This window comes from Agelaius phoeniceus, chromosome 3 (genome assembly GCF_051311805.1).
Source record: "Agelaius phoeniceus isolate bAgePho1 chromosome 3, bAgePho1.hap1, whole genome shotgun sequence".
Classification (NCBI taxonomy): Eukaryota; Metazoa; Chordata; class Aves; order Passeriformes; family Icteridae; genus Agelaius; species Agelaius phoeniceus.
The window spans coordinates 89,716,516-89,738,213 of record NC_135267.1 but is presented as its reverse complement, the minus strand read 5'-3'; the positions used below and the strand labels follow the sequence as shown (position 1 = coordinate 89,738,213).

Below are 21,698 nucleotides of genomic sequence, written 5' to 3'. Positions count from 1 at the left end.
AAAGCTTGGGAAATGGTATCATGTTAGATGCAACTGACTCATTCTGTTACAGTACTTGAACTGGGCTTTTTTGTTCTAGGGGGTTTAGGTTGTTTTGTTTTGTTTGGGGTTCTTTGTTGCTTTGTTTTCCTCACAGTTTAAAAACTATATTGATTAGCAAATCCATTCTTTATTTACAACTACAACCTGCTGAAGCAGGCCTTAAGAATTAACTGTTCCAACAATGGCTGAAATTATTTCTTATAGATTTTAAGTGAATAAACATCACTTCATCCAAAAGCATCCACAGAACTGATGAGAGATATGTATTCAGCCTATGTATAAACAAAGTCCTCATACTTTTAAAAAAGCCTATCATGATAAAACAACCTAATCTAAGGAAGATTTTGAACATGGAAGCAGAAAAGTTGCTTGTGATCTGAAAGCACATACTCTAGAGGACTTAACTATTTAAAACGAAGAGAATCAGCAGAGCATATTCTTCCAAGCCACCTTCCACAGTTCCCCTCAAAAGGTATAGCAGTTATCCCAATGTACACCTACTGTCACCTATTGCTCAAACAGTAAGACTGTAGTAATTGCCCCTCACTTAGCAAGTATCACATTTTTAACTCAGACTGACATAAATTCCGGGCATTTCACTGAATTATCACAAGTGGAGGTTGGATGGCTGGACTCATCACTCCTTTCTGTTACTAAGAAATACCAAGGAGATTAATGCTTTCTGGAGCTGGAAAGGAAAAAGTAGCTGCCTTGCAGGGTTCAGCAGCATGGCTTGGAACACTGGATAAAGTAATGAGATGTACATGAAACTAGTTGATCAGAAAGGGATATATGGGAACCCTGATCCTTATTAAAAAACTCAGTGCAGACTGACAAAATGTGAAGAGACAAGCACTGCAAATGCAGCCTGTCTGTAAAGTCACATATATAAGTTCACATGCAGACAGCAATATACAAAGTTCAAGAGTCCCAGATATCAACTATAGCATGAAGTCCAAAAAAACCCCACTTGGCTTTAACGTGAAGCACCTCATGGCTCTGCACACAAATTCTGAAGTATGGACTAGCTCTGCCATATGAACCCAACATAAGAAAACCATTAACAACATAAATGTATAAATTAAAATATATTTCTAATTATGTCAATTTTCAGGATATTGCATGTCAAGTTAAAGAACTGCAGTTATAGATCTTTGCTACAAATAGCAGTTTTGGACAAAGTGAAAGGTTAAAAAATTATCAGTCACTACTAGAGAAAGCAACAAACTTGTTAACCTGACTTCTGCCACACAGTATTTATACTAATTCCTATTACACAAGAGCTTTTTTTGGTTCTAAGAACTTGGTAACTTAAGTACTACTTTGAAAATTTTGTCACATTGAATCATAAACAGGGAGAAAATATTAAATCAGAAGAGGTAAACAGTGATAAAAACAACAATCACAGTACTATATAAACATTGTTTTTCTGTGTAAAGTAGTATATGATCAATAAATAAACAAAACCACTATTTCAAAATAATATTATTATTGCTATAATAATGGATTTTTAAGCTATACGAAGTGAACAATAGTGAAATGAAGCATTTGCCAAAACCCACAAAGTATGAAGTGTTTTGCACCCTCTACAGTCGTAAAACATTCACTGTTTTTGCGCTGGACTCAGTAAATAGGATGCCTAATTTTTCAGAAGCTTGAATAACCTCCTCTAATTTGCAAACAATTACCATTAGAAAACCTTTACTACATCTCCTGGAATAAAAGAGTGATTTAAGAATGGAATCTTGTACAAATTTACTTGGGAATCATAGAAATGACGAACAAGTGCAACACACCATAAGACAACAGAAATAACATATTTGTTAAACATTTCTGTAAGGCCACTTTCTAATTTATGAAAAAAGGCACTTTTAAATGTATAGAATAGTTTAAACAGCAAAAGGCCATAACCTTCTTTAAAAATATGGAAAACTTATTTCAGCATGCTAAGACAGTGAAAACTAAATACTGCTGTTAAATGCTGGCACAAAGGATAATCCAAGGTAAATCACAAAAAATGCTTTAGAAAAAAAAAAGGTGGGAATTAGAAAAAAGAGAGGAGTACTGCATGGTAGAAAAGAAGGTGGTATAATACAGTTTCCATCCAAACCAACAGAAGAATACTTTAGCTCAAATTCAACAAACTAATGGATAAAATCTGAAGTCTGAAAAGGATAAATATATTTACTACTCTCCACTTGGTATTAACACAGTATTTATTTCCAGATCATTTAATTCCCATAGGATTACCAAGCATTCCATACTGCAGTCAGACACCAGAAGCTTTATCACGTGCAGTAAAACCTCATTCATCAAGAAATAAATACACAATGCCAAACGGGTCCTTAGCTGTTAGTGTTGCTATTCTCTCATACTTTGTTACAATAATAATAGCAAGAGAGTGAACCTCAGGAAGAAAAAATAAAATGCTTCAGTGAATCTCTATTACTGACTCAGGATAACTACTGTCATGCTTCAAAGAGCTACAGCTAGTTTTCTTTGGCTAGAACCTTGGGTCAAGCTTGACTCAAATACAGACAAGGCAGCAAAAGAAATACTTCAAAAATTACATCTAAATTACCTGTTAAGATATGCTGAACAAATGAATAATATCCCAGCAAAGGGATCTTACCAGTAAACAACATCCAGCGGTGCAAAATACTTCTTCATAATTAAGTCAGCAAAGTAAGCTTCTGTTTCTCTGCAGGCCGTGCCATTGCCAATCACAATAGTGCTGCAGCTTTGTGTGGGTTAAAAAAACCAAACAATTACTCTCAAATATTCTTTTATACTTTTTCATACATAGTATTCAATCCAGCACTGTGATCAATGCATCTAATTTTAGATAACACAAGGCTCAGATGTAATGAGAAAACATTCCTAGAAGCATCACGTTGTGTTTAACAGGTTTTCAATGTGATAGTTCATGAGATGAGTAAAAAATTTTCACTTATTTGTAATCGGATTGTACAGTGGTAATATAAGCAGAAAATCCAAAAATGATACTTCATATTAATAAATGGAATGTTATTTATAGTCCTCAAACACTTTCACCTCGTTTTTCTCTCATCTGGTATGAGTCATGAAAAAGAGCAGAAGCCAAAGCAATCAGCATCTTAATTCCTTAATGGGAATATCATAGTTTCCAACAGCTTGCAAGGTCATTCCCTCTGACTGCCCACACCACAGCCAGCCAGCCACCAAATCACCTTGTTTAAAGCCAATCTAATTCTTATAGACAAACTGGACTGTATGCTGTGGTAATTCAGCAGCTGACTCAGTAGACCAGATGTCTGTCCACAGACATAGTTGGACACAAACTTTTAATCATGCTGTCCCTGTTTGTAATTCCATCTGGAGAGCTACCTTTGCAGGATTTCCTTTGCTTGACAAAACTCTACCAAAACCTAATGTGGCTTTTGGAACAGAGAAAGACTGATGAGTGATTTGGGGGTTGCAGGGGCTAGGAAGAGGAAGGCTAAAGTTATTTCTTAGCTGAATGCTAATTTCTATTCCCAAAAATAAATGGATTAACAGTTTTATGGGGATACATTCATAGCATGCAGCCTTGATTTGATGTGCTTCTAACATATATGTACTGCAAAAGCATGAACACAAACGAAAAAGCAAGCTCTGAACTAGACTAAAGAAAATAAACCTCCAGTTAAATCAGTAAAATTCTTATTGCAATCAAAATCAAGTATTTCTATAGTGAAGATTTTCATTTTGTTTGGTAAGAAAAGAGCAATAAATGAAAGTTTCTTTAGCATACTTGTACTGTAGCAGAAGCCTCTTTATCTTCTCAGCTTCACGAAATCCTTGACCAGAATGCAAGTAAACTACATCAGTGTGGAGTATCTGACCTAGAATGAAAGGCAAAGCCATTTGATTAAATCCACAAAGGTCCAAAGGCCACATCCTGCAGAACTACTGAACTTAATTTGATGGTTGACAAAGGAAGCTTCTTTATCAGCCATCTTTCCCTTTGATCTCTATATCCATTTAGAAGAAATGTATGGTTGGCATAAGACAAGAATGCTTTGGCAAAAGAAAAACAAGTTAATACATTTTGTAGCTCCCTGCAGACATAGTCACATATCAAGTAATGAACACCTAAAACTATCAGCAAATATAACGCATTATATCACAGAGAAAGAGAGCAATTTACTATAAAATATTTATTGTTCTTGTGTAGTACAACTTAGAGATCCAGAAAAGAGTGATGAAAATTAGACAGTCTAAGGACTTGCAGTACATAAGTTCTAGAATTCCAACGCTAGCTCTTGTCATCATCCCATCTATCACATTTGGAAAGAACTGTATTAACCACTACTGATAGCTAATGGTGCAATGAAAGCTCAATCATTTACTGCACCTTTATTGCCTTCTAAAGAACATACCTTTCTTTACCTTCTTCTGGGGTGGATATAGTCTCAAACAAAAAGCAACAACAAAATAAAAGGAAAACAAATAGTTTTTGCATAAGCCTAAAGAGGTGTGCATCCCCTCAATAGACTAGGACGAAGTGGAAAGGCTCTGTTCTATATGTGAACTAAGAAGTTTTGCAAAAACAGTGTTTCTGACCTCTTACATTAAACACACACTGCTAAACAAAAAGGGTTGAAAAAGTGTCCAGATGTCCAAGACACTAGCCATGAAAAAAGCAATATTACAGAAAGTATTTAAATACAAATTCTTTGTCAAACAATAAAAATGCCAGGTGTTCTCTTCGCTGACTACTGAGGAGCACAATCATTTCAACCTGTATTCAGGAAGGCAGAAGGCATCTTAAATTCTATTTAAGAGAGAAGTAATAATGTCAAAGAAGTCACTGGAATCCAGGTGCCAGAAACTTAAGCTAGCTGAAGAAAGGAATTATACAACAGGATGTGTGGAAAGCACTAAAAGCTTTACCAAAAAAAACCACAATTTGATAAAAAAGTAGGTTTTGAAACTATCTTTACTCTAAATGAATGAATTTTTATCAGTCCTTCCAAAAATGTTTGGAATTGAAACTTACTGGTTGGTGAAATAATTGCCAACTTGCAGCCATGTTTGTAGCCAGGATCTACTCCCATCAAAGCACGGCCCCTCACAGGGCTGGTCAGAAGCAGCTGACGGAGATTTCTCCCAAACATCATCACAGACTCTTTCTCTGCATCAGATGTCAACTTGGATCTTAGAAGGATAGAAATAAAAGAAAAAAAAAAACCCAAATATTTTTCTTTCAATTAACTTTCAAATACACGTATTAGTTGTTCCAAAGTCGTAAGGCCTTTTCCAATCATGTTTCCATCATCTTCAATTAAATGTTACAATTCAAATCAAGTTGTTGACACCTTTTTCAAAAGATCAGCTATATGTCATCTCATTCTTGTTCTAAGAAAACCAGTCAATATAAAAAGTACAAGAGAAACACTTGTAAGAACATACACCCACCAACTACCATTCAAACATCAACTCATAATTTTGAGCAAAGAACAGCTTCCTTTCAAAGATTGTACTAATTGTAAAGAAAAGAGGATTTGAAGGAGGCACGGATCAAATTCATCACAATTTCACAGTTCTAGAGAAAAATCACAATCCAGCAAAAAAATGGATGGTGGTTTACACTGAGAGAAACTGGAACCAGAGAAGAAACTGGAAGGGTCCCTCCAACTAGTTGCTAACTCCTGAGGCATTTAATTTTGTCTTTGGATTGCTTCATTTAACTGACATCAAAGAAGTGTGAAGACTTGAGCTTTTTCTAGGAGGGTATTCTGATTCCTCAGAACAAACTGCAAAGCTGCTGGGGCCACAGTGTTCCCTTTCTTTTCCAAGTTATGTTCTTCAACAGAAAGAAGTGAGGTAGTGCAGTAAGGATTGAGTTAGATGACTTGAAGCACAAACACTGCAGAGTGTCACAAGAAACAAATTAGTCTTGTTGAGTGAAGATGTAAAAGATTCACAATGTCTTACTCATTAGATGTGGCCAGCAAGACCATGACTGACAAGGACAAGTATTTTCATCATGGTATGGCACTTAAAAAAACAATAAAGCGGAAAGAGTAATGTGTACAAAAATATTCATCACCTCTCCGATTTCTTTTACTTCTGCAGGTACTCATTATCACTTGCCTATGCATTATGTTGTCAGTAACTCCAATAATTGGGGAGTCAAAAGCAATCCAGTAAAGCCTTCATTTAAGGGTAGCCAGGGCCCTTATTCTGCTTTTCTTTTTACCTGTCACTGAAAAAAAACCTGCTGTCTTGGTTTATTTCTACAGAATGTGAAAAAAACTGCATTACAGTTAACACACCCTATCAGAATGGGACAGGGAAAATTGCTCAAGTTGTTTAGGTCAATCAATGCATGGCACACATAGTGCCAACTACAAATAATTCAAAGAGAACCCTCATAAGGGCTATTTGACATGATGGAATATGAAGCTGTTCTGAGCAGTTTTTGGTTGTGGAAGAACTCAACAGCTTGACTTGAATTTGCCCAGGATCCAACCAGTCAACCAGCTCAGCCCTGTCTCATCCCACAGTGGTACAGAAAGAACTAATAAATCCTCATCACCTCTGATTTGTAAAGTAGTCCACAGAGAGGTCTAGATCCTCTTTCACACGTGGAGCATTTCCTGGGGAGCATTTCCTAGAGAATTGTGCAACAGCAAAAGGCTCCCTTTTTTTCCATGTGCTCCTTGTTTCGGTATCAGGTAGATGAGATTATCACAGACACAATTCAAAGAGAGATGGTGAAGGGCATACATGCATTACAAGGCTCCTTAGCAGTTCAAATGTGCCCTCAGCAAAGACCAAACACTCTATATCACCACCAAATGTGTGAATGGCTGCACCAGTTCAGCTAAATTGTCCCTCTATTCCAGGATTCTGTCTCCAAGTCTGTCTCCAAGCAGTTGCCTAAGCAGCTGACAGAGCAGCTCCAGCATCTGTCCCATAATCTTGTCCTACAACTGCTTCCAGAGTATTTCCTGGGCTGCACATGACTTGTCTCTTTACTAGCTCGTAACAGAGCTCTTGCTCAACTATCCAACCTCTTCCTGAAGACAGATAAACTTCTTTCATCCACAGAGTCTGCTGGCAGTGAGTTTTGCAGGTCCATCACAAACTGTAAATAGCTGCCACCTTTTGGTTGGAAACTGATTATTTTTGTTATGCCCCTCTAAGCCTTATACTGGAGGGGAGTAAAAATTTATCCCTACAAACCTTGTTCCACTCTTGACACATCATTTATCTCTAAGTCCTCCCTTTTCCAAGTTGAAGTCATAGTGTAGCCATTTTTTTTCTTTCCAGAGAAATCATTTCATTCCTCATTCCCCTTCACTGGGCCTTTTCGAGTTCCAGTGAATTGTTTTCCTACTTCCTACCCCCCTCCCCATGTGAGTGGACCAAAATGGACAACAGTATTCCAAATACAGGCCAAATAAGTCAATGATTCTTTGTCTTTATTCCTTACATAAATATCTCACCTTCTGAGCACTTAACATTCATGTGGAGCTACCTTCCATGGTGCCAAAGCCCCTCTCCTGTGGCAGGACAGCTCAGAGCTAATAGTTTTACTTATCAAAAGATAACTACTTCCCCTTGAAAGTATAATTTTACATTCATTTCCCACTGAATTTCAGTTGCCATTCCATTTCTTGATCATTCAGTCTTACAGCATCCTTCTCCCATTTTCCCCTTCTCTAATTAAAAAAACCAAAAACAAACAAACAAAAAACTAAGCCACAGAACAAGCTGCTTCTAGGGTGAGTCCAGAGACAGAACAATTAGATGCTACTTATGAGAGACCAGAGAAAACAAAAGCAAATACCTCAGCCTCACAGAAGTATGGATCTTCTAAATACACACATAACAGAGAATCAACCAGTCACCCATGCATGCAAATGAAGGTTAAAAGTGGCTTGTAGACAAGAGAATGGAATGCCCTTGAACCAAAGGTTTTGTACAAAGACAGGCCATTCCATCCTTCCACTTATCCCAAGGATACAGGTGCCACGAGGCCAAGTCCTCCCACACTGCAAATTCCTGTCAGTACAAGGGAGACTTGTGTAGAAATTAAAATTGCCCCTAAACACATGCTATTAGTTATGTCAGCCTTATGGAAATCATGTTTAAAATTGGCATGGATATGCAGCAACTTTTACAGCAACAGGAAATGTTACTGAAATTGCCAGGTGTGTAGGGGGAATGTCCTCTCTATTATGTAATATCCTGTGTTTTTAAATTTCAAGTATAGACATCTCTTTTTTCTCTGCCTCTTACTCAACACTTGTATCAATTACATGATCTACTGTCTGAAGCAGTGGCCCTTAATTTCAAGCCTGGTATAATCATTTGATCTTTTGGAAAAAAAACCCCATTAAGCTACTCAAAACAATATAATACCTTTCTCTTTTTCAGTGTGTTATTGGCTTCATCCAAATGGCAAGATGTCCAGCTTCATGCTTTTCCAATTTACAACAGTTCTCATTAATGTGGCAGAGATAAAAGGCAGAGAGTAGTCCTCTCTAAACACAAGCAAAATGGCTATTTTGGGGAAAAAACCCCAAACAAACCTCAAAACTCTTCAGTTCCTACTTTATGAAAAAAATATCAATTAAGTCAGGACTCCAAGCCCCTCCCTTGAAGTCTACAAAGCACTCAGACTGTATATCACTAACAGGTGTATCATAATAAAAGCAAATAACCTAATAATGGTCTATTAATTTTCATATTCAGTGTTATAAGATTCAGTTTTTAAACTGAGATTTAAAATTCCATACTCCCAATTACACTTCTGTGGAAAAAGATCTGCAAACTAGCTTCAGGTGTGAAACAAGATATACGGAGAAATGTTTGTGTCCCTGAAGACAGGGGAGAAAAAGCACTTCTGCAAGAAAGCATGGAAAACTATGAAAGGATTATCCATTAAGAAACATGCCCATGCCACATCACCTGCATGAAACCCTGACGGAATCATTCCATGCAGTACTGCAACAAGATAAAATGTATTTGAAAGAGCCAAAAGCAACAGTGGACATTATTATACCAGATACAAGAAATTACATCTGACAGAATGGAAGAAAGGAAATTAAACAATAAATAAGGTAATCGTCTTGCTGGCAAGTTTCATTCTTCTTCTGATCACTAGAAGCACCAGCAATTTCAAGACATTCTTGGAAACTTTCTGTTCCAACATTTAATGATAATAAAAAGAAAAAAGAACAGCAGGAGGTGGGTTGGAAATAATGCTAAAAGGAGGTACTGAATACTTTAGCAGCCCTTTGCAAGAGTTGGAAAAAACAGCTCTGGTGTGTCCGGAAAGAAAATAGGAGGAGGATAAGGGTTAAGTGATCAGGGACCAGAATATTGTCAGGTGCTTTGAGTTCCTCTCTATAGGAGAGGTTTCAGATTTTCCTATCCAAACTCCACCAATCATGCAACATTATCATAAAGAGTAAAACCTAAGCAGACGTACCCTCAGGAACCGGCAGCAAACTTCGTATGCTTCTCATTGATTGCTTGTGAGCTACATCTAATAAGTAGTAGGGAAGGGAAGGAAGCTTTTTTTTCCCCTTTTGATTAATAGAACAGAAAACCTTCAGCAACCTACTGCTCCAGCAGTCCTCAAAGTGTTACACACAACACAGGCCACAACAGTCCTGTGGTACAAACCACTGAATAAAAATACAAGAAAAGAGCCTTGAAGCACCCCTATATTTCTTAAAACCAAACCCCACTAAAAAGTAAGTATTTTTGTTTATTTTGAAAGAGTTTGATTGTAGAGATGTAGAGACTGCAGTGACAGAAGCGAACAACTGAACTCTTCACCATGAGATGTTCACCATTTTGACCACAATAGACACAGTGCCTCCCCTAGAGTAGCTACATGTATTGTGGTCACAAAATAATGAGTGAACTCAGTATTTTTAGAATCTGTGAAATTCTAAGTAACAAAAGACCAGGCTCACTAATCAAAAGAAGAGAAGCAATCTTGCTTGCAAAGCAATAAGCAAACATAACATACTGTAGTGAAGATGCTCAAAAACCACCGAAAAGACATGCTGTTAAAATCGTGAGCTGATGGTTCTTTTCAGGGAGGTAGAACACAGATCATTCTTGCAATGATGTTCATGAAAAGGTGTCAAGAAAACAGCTCCAATTCAAAAACAAAAGCACACTCAGGAAAGTACAGAAAAAAACATTTCATAATGTGGTTGCTGATTTTAGGTACTAGATAGCATGTCATTTTGATACAAGTCATTTCAACATCTCTGGTCCAAGAGACAGGGTCTCTTGGATAAATTTCATTTTGAACTAGCTCAAAAAAAGCATTAACATTTAGGTCACGTATCAGATGGCCTTGCCAGAATGAAGCATGCTATGTTTTGAGGAGCTTCTCCGGTACTGAAGAATCACACCATAAGTACTGTTAGCCATTAGAAGATAATACTGTTAATGGACATATTCAGTTATTTCCACTATATGGTAAACTCTTATACTACACCATAATATACCCTATTTGCTAATTTGATGCTAATTTGATACTAAGTTTTCAATTTCCTTTAAATGTGGAATAATATTACAGATCTTAACAAGGGACATGATATCCAATGACATCATTACTATAGTATCACCAGTAATAAGTTTACTGACTTCTCTAGAGACATCACAGCACTCACAAAATACTATCAGACCAAGACTATAACTAATTCATTGGCCACAAATACAGCTGGCAAACACGAGGAGTGCTTCCAACCTTAACAATACTTTGCTGAATTCTATTAGACAGGTAAAAGAGAGTGAGTCAGAACAGAGTCACTGAAAGTAATATTGCTGTGATATGAAAAGATGTTTGAAAAATTCAGTGACATCATGGTTTATGCTATTACAAGAATAAAGATAAAATTATCATGATAATATGGTTCTAAATTGTACTTAATTAGAAAAATGTACAAGTATCTAAGCATGTAAACATGTAAAATGTTACTACATTTTACATTTAATGTTACTACATTACTACATGTAAAATGTCTTCACAGAAAGATCATTTCTCTACTGTAGCCTAAACTGGTTCTATAGATTTAATTTTTGATAGTCAGAAATTAAATCTATAGAACCAAGACTATATAGCTCATTTCCTCTGTAAACACAGAGGATTAGAAACATGCTGATATTTTCAAATAGAGAAATAATAGCCTAATAAAACACTGGGGAGGGAATTGCTAAAAAAAATTTCAGTAATATGAAAATATAGATTTATTCCAGGCTTACCTGAATTCCCTACAGAGAAGAGGATATATAAGGCGTTTATATGCATCCTCTACAGAACTCCGTAGTATCCTCATAAAGTCTGGTTTTAAAAATTGCTTTGGTCTCCATCTGCAAAAGATTGGAAGAAAAATAAAAAATATTTTAAGAACACATGCAAACAACTAGATAAAAAAGGAACTTTCCAGAAAGGCTTCTACATTGTTAAATCCTATAAACTGCAGAATTACTACAATAATTAGGTAACTAAATCATGAGTCAAATATGAAAGGAATGAGAAGTTGCTCATAGTTCTAATACCACACAAAGGACAGGCTTATCTTTTTTAGGTTTTAGAACACAATAATGGTTTATGTTTTAAAGAAAACATAAAAAAAAACCATTCTCCACTTTGAGAAGTCAAAGCTTCTTATAACTGAACAAAGAACTTGGTTCCATATTACCTTTAGGGTTGCATTATTTGCTATTCCTCATTACATCAGAAAAAAAATGACTAAACATCCTCTGTGATTGTCACTGCAGAATAACTGAAAAAAGGCAACTATGGACAGATGGAGATTAAGGAGCTAAACTAATGCCAATAAATAAAACCCAATTCAAATTTCATTTGGAATGCACTGAGTATCTCTATTCAACTTCTAAATGAATTCCTACTAATTTTGCAGCAGTTCTTAAACCACAGAAACCAAAAATCTTTAAAAATTATTTTCTATTTTACCTGCTACTAATACATTTGATGTGTAAATTATAATATAGGAAAAGGGAAAAATGAATAAACAATACCAAACAAAAACAAGACTGTTTTCCAGCTTCTTCTAAGCCAAACTCTTTGAAGCCTTGAACTCTTTTCTAGGTAGACTGCATGGTAACCATATAATTGTAACAACAAGTATTTCAAATTTTGCTGTAAAATACACCTCACTCTCAAAGCTTCCTAGATATTTAATCCATTGATCTTTTTGTTGAGGGCAAATTTCCATGAAGGAGGGTGTGGGGAGGTGTGGGTTGGGGTGTGTGTGTGAGTCCTTGAACAAGCAGAACGGACTCATTGAGACTGTCCACCCTGTGAGAAGAGATTGAGGTGAAGGAGAAGCAACCAGATATATTGTACTCAAACAGAAACATACTACTGACATTTTCTATTAAAGTCCACCTGTTTTTTATTACTTTTAAAAGTATTGATAACACTCAAGAGTTTTCTTCACTTATTGTATTATTTAATGTGCCTGGGTCCCAAACTGTGATGGGAGATACCCACACATATTTTTAAAAACCCGTGCAAGTTTTCTAAGTTTATTGTTTGGGTGGCTTAAATGAAACATGCTGGAATTATGGTCATAACGTGCCCAGCTGCAGCAAAAACAGAACTGAATTTTACTTTTGATCTTGTTTGTTGGCAGCCACTCATAAATACTGAGAATTCAAAATTGCTCCTACCCAGACAGCTTTTCAGTTGTTTAAGGGGATCTGCAGCTTCTTGAAACAGCTTTTCTATGTGTCTGTGCATATAATAGCTGAGAAATGTGTGATGGAGTCAACCCTGCATTGAGCAGAGACACACAGGAACAGAATTAAGCTCACCATTCAGTTTTATAACATTCAGGGTTGTAATCAGTGCTTAGCCACATGACCTCAGTTCACCAACAGTTTTTGCAAATAGCTCTATCATACTTATTTGTAATTTGAGACTCTTTCCACACCTATATAAAACTGAGAAAGGCTTTAAATCCTCTTATTGCCATCATATTCTATAAACATGAAGGTTTTGCAGGTGCAAGTATGACTAACATCCTCAGCACAAATTAGAATGAATTTGGAAACCTCTCAGCTGTTTCCCCCTCTCTTCCATCCATTAAAGCCAGTTAAACCCTGTAAATAGGTTATCACTATAGATATTTTTATTACCTGCCTATACATAAATAAAAATTTAGGCAACATTCTGCTAGAAGTCGTTGCAAATGAGAAAACATTCAAACAGCAAGTTCAATTGCAGCAAATACTGTAGTTTAATGATTTCAATACTTCTTGAAAGAAGAGAAAAATTCACTTTGCTGCAAAAAGCAAAGCAAAATCATGTGTGTATATTTTTAAAGATCATCACAGCCTAGCTAAGCCTCCCTCTAAGAACAGATTTTTTCTTGATTATTTAATCAAGATCTAGCTTTTGAAGCCAAATTATAAAAAAGCTCCATACAAATAGTATCATCTTACTCTGATCACCAGCTCTCCATGTCCCAGTGCTCACAACAGGGACCACAACAAACATAAATGGCTTAGACTACTGAGACACCAGAGGGTGGAACTACACATAAACAGAATTAACAGAGCCCATGTTAAGAACCACCAGTACTGATTAATAACTGTTCCAGGAAGAGCCCAGCTAGGCTTTTAGAACTGAAGGACAAACAGCAGATCTTTGTGCTCCTCTAAGACATTAAATAAAACATGTACCAAGTTAGTAACAGCAGACAAAGCAAGCCTTTAAGGCCTGTACCATGGACTTTACACAGGATCTGAGATATTTGACTGGAAACTGAAAAAACATCATCAAACATCAAATTTCATTTTCAAGGCTGCAATTCCACTTGGGAACAAACTCTCATCCCATCTCACTAGGGAACAACTCCATTTTGTTTCTACATTCAAAGCCAGCCAGCCCCTCTCTGCCTCTCTGATCATTTTTCTCTGTTCAATTTCACAACAAAGTCTTTGGGACCAGTAGAATTCTAGTGTTAATGGAAGTAGGTTCACTGTCAAATGAATGCCATTTTTTGGAGAAAAATACAATCCACAGGGCCAGGCATAAGGATATTCTTGAATTTTCTACACAAACCCAATCTGCAAGGAAACAGATGCTTATATAGGCTAATAAACATTCTGAACTTGCAAAAAATGTACAATATTCTTAGACAGCATCTACACAGAGCTCAATGCAATAAGGAACTCAAGTCTTCCAAACTCACTTTCTACTGCAGGAGCACTTAATGCTAAAAAATTTGTCTCAGAAGAATACAAACAGTTTAAAAAATTTGCTACTAATCCACTAGGCAGTAGGTGATGCTGTTTTCTGGCTAAAATACTGGCCAAATTCTGTAGCAAGCTGGCATTTCTGGTTCTGCAACTGATTGTGTGTGTGATTTCTAGCAAATTGGTTAATACCTTTGCAAAGTTTTGAAACCATTGACTCAAAAATAAGTTATTAACCTTCTGGTCCAACCAGCAAATCAATGCAATGAAAATTTTGCAAATTCCACCCCTGGACAATCATTTCAAAGCTTGCAGGGCAGATTACACATTTACTATTTGTTAGTTTGATAACACAGTTGCCAATCTCAGGAGGAAGATCAGAATCTGTCCTCGATGTTAATGCACAAAGATTAAAACCATTCCTTTAGAAGTTTTATAATGGTGGAAAAGTGTCCTTAAATGGTAAAAAGCCATAAGCATATATAGCCTTATGAGTGCTAAATATTAATAAGTATTCACTTCCAAGGTCAATATTCTTCTTATTCCAGGATGACTCACAAAAGGATAACCAACCAAAAATATCTCAATTTACATCCCACTTTTATTTGTGTAACAGTGACAAGCTGTTCCATTATCTGTGGTCCACAGTGCTTCCAAATTCTGTCATAGATGCAGTAAAAGCAAGACTGACAGCTATGTTCTGCTTACAGAATATACAGCTTGAAGGGAGGACAGAAATTCTGTTACAGGTACTAAAAGTAGAAAGAAACAGGTGTGTTTGTGACTCCTGATACTTTCCTGGAAACAAAGAAGGTTACTTAGAACAATATGATCTAAGAGCAATGGTATCTGGCCAAAAAATACTTTAATACTTTCAGAGCACTATTCTTCCCTTTCAGAGGGAAACAGCCCTATTAAATTTCTACAGTGAAAAGGAACATTTTTACCACATCCATTTCTTGGATCTGTTGTAAAAACTAAATACATGCTAAAGCAGTATCACTGTATTCAGTTTTATACATTAAACGTGCAATTCTTCCTATTTTTCTTCCCTCCTTTTGGTTACCCATTCCTAGGATGCAAAGGAAGGAGTTTCTAAGACGTCACCAGAACAATGCCCAATACTTTAAACTAGTAAGAAAGAGAAAGTCATTTTTTATACACACAAGGAAGATGCACCGTTTGGATCATAATATTCTCCAGCAGAGGACATCAAGGTACAGTTCCCAAGAAAAAAACTGACAGATATTGCACAAAATACACAAAGTTAACCTAAACTTTTGCAAAAGGCCTTGAAAATTATGCAGCACTAAACATCTCAGTACAGGCTTAAAAATCCTAGACAACTTGTATGAACAAATCAGTAAGAAAGAAAAGAATCTGGATTTTACAGTCCAGTTTTCTAACTTAAAAAGAGTATAAAATGCAAGAGATGGTTCACACAATATGTGAGAGCTATGCACTGAAAACAGTTACATTTATGTTTGTCTGTTAAATCCATTAAGTTCTTTTTAAACATGTAATTCCTTACATTTGTGAAACTTGAAGTTATGTACTTCACAGACCTAAAAATCTTACATAGCCCTATTTAATCATTGCAATTGGGCATAAGAAGGTATTTTCTGAAGTTTGGAGTATACTCTATCGGGTTCTACAAAGTCCTTTCAGTAAAGGCTACTGGATGTGATGCATATTACAATTTGAAAATATATTCACATTTCATCGGCCTTTGCATATGTTTAAAAAAATTCAACTGCTTGAAGAATGGTGCCAGAACTTGCAAATATAGCCCAAGGCATGATCTTTTCAGCATAATGCTACAGCAGTTGGAAATACAGAGTAAGAATTATCCACTTGCTAATTTCATCCAATCTAATAAATATTTGTTTAATTTGTTCTCTTAATGTAACAAGACATATGAGATACACTTGAGTATGCAGCTGTCTATAGAAAAAAGAGATTTCTCTAAGAATATGTATCCATGCAGACCTTTCATTGACACACCACCAACAGAATTCATTCTTCACCCCGTCAGGAATGTTGACCTTCACTGTCAGGATCTTCAGATTTTCCCCTCGGTTAATGGCCAGAATCTGAGTGCAAACATAAATGGCAGAGACAGATGACACACAAAATATCCAAAAGATAAACTTATCAACATTTGTGTACGCACTTGCTTGACATTCTGTAGCAAATCAGGATGGTGGTACAGTAAATCAGTTCACAAAGTACTAGAATGTACAGATAACATCCACAATTTAAACACCAATTAAATCATGCCATGGCATAACAAATACATTTTTCTTGGAGTCTGCAATCTTAGGATCCAGTTTAAGATTAAACACACTTATAATGCAAGACAGCATGAATTTTGGTGGTGGAATAATCTTATTTAATAACCCAAATTAAAACTCAAGAAATTAATTGAAGAGTGATTTCAATCAGAACTAGACCTCAGAAGTTTCTGTGCTTCAGATTCCATTTTTCTGCCCATTATTAATCCAAATTTTAAATAAGTTATGAATCACAACTTGTGACACAAAGGTGCTCAGCTTAATTTGAAAGAGGATGAATTTAGTTATTCATGCTTAATTCACAAATAGCAGAAAAGGATGTAAACACTCACTCTCTTTACATTAACACTCCTGCCTCAAACCATATGCATGTACTTCTGAGTACTTAACTCCACAGTCAGGATCTAAAGCTAAGTTTGGTTGTATACAGGCTACCTCTACACAGAGTTAGTTCAATTTTAAATGGAAGACTATGACTCTACATTTAAAACCAGAACCACAACACAAGTGGCAGATCCTGGAGGATTTTGGTGGATAACTCCTAGTCTAATCTCACTATGGGAAACTGAATATTCACCTTAATACTATGAAAACTCAATGACCAGCAGATTTTAGAAACAGAATTATATTCAGAAGCAAATAAAATGCACATCTTTAGATTTCATTTTTCCTTCTGAAGTCTTTTAAAGTGGAAAAATACCAAAAAAAAAGAAACCCACTCAAAGCTGACATTCCTGTATGACTTCACATGTTGCTGTATGTAGCAGGCCCTGAGCACTGTCACAACAGAGCATTCTGTGTCAATCATGAACTTTAATTCAATCACTAGCTAACTCAGACATGTCACATATGTTAAATACAATGGTTTAAAATGACTCCAGGACATAGTACCAATTTATATTCCTCAGCCTTACTGCTCCTGTGACATACCAGGCCTGACATATCATTGAACAACAAAGCTAATAATAAAGATTGCATGTGAAATATTATAGCATCTGGTACCTTGACTGCCAAACCAAATGTTTTCACGTAGAAATTAGAAAGACACATTTTAACAAATCAAATGCTTTCATGTTTATTCTGACTTTACTTTTTAAAAAGAGAGAAAGCTAAATGTCAAGTTAAAATGAAATCAAAGTGATGGTCACAACAGAGAATATATGTGATAGAATTATAATGTCATCATTCAGCATGCTGTCAGCAGGGTCAATATTTGCATCACATTTTGTTACCTGGCACTACATCTGCAGAATGTGTCAGTCACTTGAACTTAAACCAGCTGTTAATGCAGTCACTAATATTATTTATATTTATACTCTCAAACAATCTGCCTATCCTGTTCTAAGTGATACATTCAGAGAAGAATAATCATCCAATAAATGCTCAGTTAAGAATGGAATTATTTAATTTCGCCCTCTAATATAATAAAGCTATTTTTCTTTAGTTTTTTAAAGTAACAGATTAAAATCTGGCTATTCTAGTCACAAAGCAGTCTTCACTTCTGGAAAAAGACTGTTTTTATATGAGATTGGAACAGATCCAGGGCAAGGGTTGTAAGAAACAACATACATTTTTCAGAGAATGCAAGAACAACAATATGATCCAGTCACAAGATTCATCAAACCTTATTCTGTTTATCCTAAAAACACAACATGCTTCATTTTGCACAACTCTCTTATATGTTGCATATTGATTTAAACTCACAGAATAAGTTCTGTATACTTTGCCAAGGACTTTAAATTCCAATTCCTTTTTAAGTATGAGATTGAAAATAGAGCATTGGCCTCAAATGTTACACTTAATTCATGAATTCTTTTCCTCCCACTATTTCAGTCATCTCCAAATACAGGAAAGCAACCCCAAGGCGTACACAAACACTAAACTGTTTACAATTAGTCAAAAACTCAAATAAACTCTTGAAAGATTTTTTTTTCTTAGTTATGACTGTGTTGGTATTGCTTCTCAGCCATGTCCTGAGAGAGTCCAGTCAGGTTCTCCTTGCTGCCAAAGGAAGAAGCTGTGACTGAACCTCCCACTAGCAAAACGTTCCAGCTGGAAACACCCACAGGGTATCTGACCATGTCAAAATCTGGAGTCAGCTTTTAAAGCTGACTAAAACAAAGTTCTTTCCTCATTACAGTTTTAGTATTTTAACTTTTTCAAACAACCTGACTGCACACCAGTCCTGAATACTTCAGGACCCAAACAAGACAAAATGACATGTCTCAGAAAAGAAAATGACAGTGGCACAGGAAGTCACCCAGACCTGCAGCAGGACCAAGCTGCAGCACAGCTTACTGCACAGCACTTAAACTCACTGCAACACATGCTGCAAGGCACACTCACAGCTGCCAGGGCTTTGGTCACAAAGGCACAGCCTGTTTTCCTACAGGTGACATGCCAGGCTACTGTGCATCCCCTACACTCACATCTAAGCTAGAGCAGAGTTAGGCTTGTACCAGGTCTTTAGGATCACTTGCACTTCCATACTCAGGTGATGACAAGTTTCAGTGCAGTATTTTACGGAGTCTTGTGTTTGCAACTCTAAAAAGAGGTGATTTAAAGCTGACTTCTGCCTAAAGGCATTCAGAACACTTGTCTGTATGCAGCCATGAAAGCAGTTGAGAAGGTCTCCAAAGCAGTAAGTTTTACAACTGTTCCTCAAACACACCTCTTTAACCTAAAGTTCTTGGGGATTAGTAAATTATATAAATCACTCTGGGGTTCAGGCTTTCCTATATCTTTTCCAGGTATAAGCTTCTTTTAATAATCTTGAGCCAAACCAGAGAACTCCTTCTCGTGAAGACATCTTGAACTCTATTCTTAAAGAACATATTTTTGCCAGTTTTTAAATGCACAAAGGAACTATCTCTTCACAGTCTTAGGTGAAGGAAAAAATAGAGACTTATAGATTGAAAAGGATGGTCATAACCCAAGAAAATAATGACATTAAAAAATGGCAATTTGCATCAGTAGGGGAATAAGGTCAAGCGACAAAGAAAATGAAGATGATGAGAAAGACTTTCAAAAGTACAATACCAAGGTTTGAGCTTAATGAAGAAAAGGCAGATAAAGAGGAAAAAACCCCAACCTTCTCCTTACTTCATTATCAAAATACAAAAGGGAGAAAGATAGAAACTGAGAAAAGAAGAAAGAACTCAGGAACCTAAAACAGACATGAAAAGTTACAGTATATTTACAATACAGCAGATTTTACATGTTGCTTCAGAAACTGTCATAAAATACATCTTTTGCTCAACCAGTACAGAGAGCCCTGTCACACCTTGAAACCTCACTGAAGCACAAGCAACTCAGACTTCTACAATTCACAATACAGAAATATTCAATGTATTACAATAGCTGATAGCAGAAATATACAGATAAAAGGCAGCATGTAAGTGTGCAAAACTATCCTGTGATTACAGGACTGCCAGCTGCAAAATCAGTGCTTATTCTTTTCTGAAGAGCCAGAATGGGTAAAGAAAGAGGTATTCAGATTAGCAGCAGGCACAGGAAAGAATAAACCAAAGCAGATTGAGCTAATTGTAACATCAAAGAGACAAACTAAGGGCACATCCTGGATAAAGAACAGTGCAGCCAAATAATCAAAGTGCTGACCAGGTTTGGGAAACACAGTTTTTAGCCCTCACTATAGCTAAGTAATAGTTTTCCTTAAGTAAAAAAGGATGCCTTGAACAAGAACTAAATCATACCATCAGCCCAGGAAACACTTATGCAACATCTATTGAGTGAACATCATGGTATTCACCACTGTGAGAGCAGGTAAAACCAAACACTCCTTCCCAGCTCAAGAATTCCTCCAACAAAAAAGGACACAAGAGAATCCATATATCATAACATGATGAATCCACCAATCTTTGTCAATGTCACCACAGTAGCCAATAGGTTGCTCTATTAACTTTTCCCAACATTCTTGAAAGAACTTTTCACCAGATAACTATCAATATAAGTACAGAAAACGTTCATGGTTATTACAAAGAGAAAAACCACAGCTACCTCTTTGAACAGCCTATTGAAATCAACAGTAGCTATTTAGTCTTTCACCTAATATCTTTCATATTGGAAAGGAGAAAAACAGCTTAAAAATTACCTATCCATGTTGTGAAATTTTTTGGTAATAAATTAATCCCTAATTAATTCAAAATGCACTGGTTCAAAACAGAAAACACAGAAAAAATGAGAGCATATTTCTTCTAAAGGAAAAGAACATTTTTGGTTAGAAGGATCTAAGTGGTCTGTCTTCTATGATATATGGTTTGATTTGGGTTTGGGATTATCATTTGGTTTTTTCAATTGGTTTTTGTTGGGTTTGTTTTGTTTTTGTTTTTTTTTAAGCTAGGTGATTGTAAATAAAACAAGAGACAATTCACTTGGTGATTAGTTATGAATTAGTGCAGAGGTCCTGACAGTTGCATTGAGTGCATCACACTTCTGCCTTTGAACTTCAGTAACAGGGGTAGCCTAGCTGTCAAGCCATCAGCTTCTCTCTGTTTGCTTCAGCCCTCCTTTCTTTATCTAGTTACATAAGGCTAAACTTGGGGCTTAGGAAAACCGATGATGGTCCACAAAAGAAAAAAATGATGCCTTGCAAAACAAACTGATTTTTGGGGTACCAAAGGGTAGTCCTTTGCTCTGTTTCTTAAAACAGAGATCAAGAGCTTATTTTTGCATTTCAAGCCTCTAATACCTCTGATAGCTGCAAAGAAAAAGAAAGTATCTTTAGAATTAGTTTTAAGCAACACAATTCAAAAACAAAGCAACATTTACTATAGTTAAAATGCTAAGAAAAAACCATTAAAATTTCAAGTTTTACCTGATGATGCTGAATATTCTTTATATTACAAGAAAACTCATGGTACAGTTGGAATTTATCAATATCTTTTTCATTTCCATTTTTGGATGACACTTTTGCCAATGTTGACTGGATGGAAATGTACCTTTGCTGACATCTGAATAGAAGAAAATCAGATATTTATATCTATATCTATAAAAATATTTATATATTATTATATAAATATTTATATTTATATATTATTATATAAATATTTATATTTATACATTTATTTATATTTATGTTTTCGCATGAAACTTCTAACAAGTCATTACTGCATAGAT

At 35.9% G+C, this 21,698-nt stretch overlaps 1 protein-coding gene across 2 annotated transcripts in view; it reads right to left on the bottom strand.

Annotated features, from left to right (window-relative positions):
- The window catches only part of SRBD1 (S1 RNA binding domain 1), a 123,443-nt gene that overhangs the window by 86,025 nt on the left and 15,720 nt on the right, over nucleotides 1-21,698 (bottom strand). For both annotated transcript variants that reach the window (XM_054630032.2, XM_077175833.1), the window contains exons 11-16: nucleotides 21,397-21,532; nucleotides 16,258-16,361; nucleotides 11,305-11,412; nucleotides 5,063-5,220; nucleotides 3,815-3,905; nucleotides 2,675-2,782 (exon numbers count right to left, since the gene is read on the bottom strand). In XM_054630032.2, coding sequence (XP_054486007.2) covers nucleotides 2,675-2,782; nucleotides 3,815-3,905; nucleotides 5,063-5,220; nucleotides 11,305-11,412; nucleotides 16,258-16,361; nucleotides 21,397-21,532 — 705 coding nt within the window. The remainder of the gene's footprint in view (nucleotides 1-2,674; nucleotides 2,783-3,814; nucleotides 3,906-5,062; nucleotides 5,221-11,304; nucleotides 11,413-16,257; nucleotides 16,362-21,396; nucleotides 21,533-21,698) is intronic.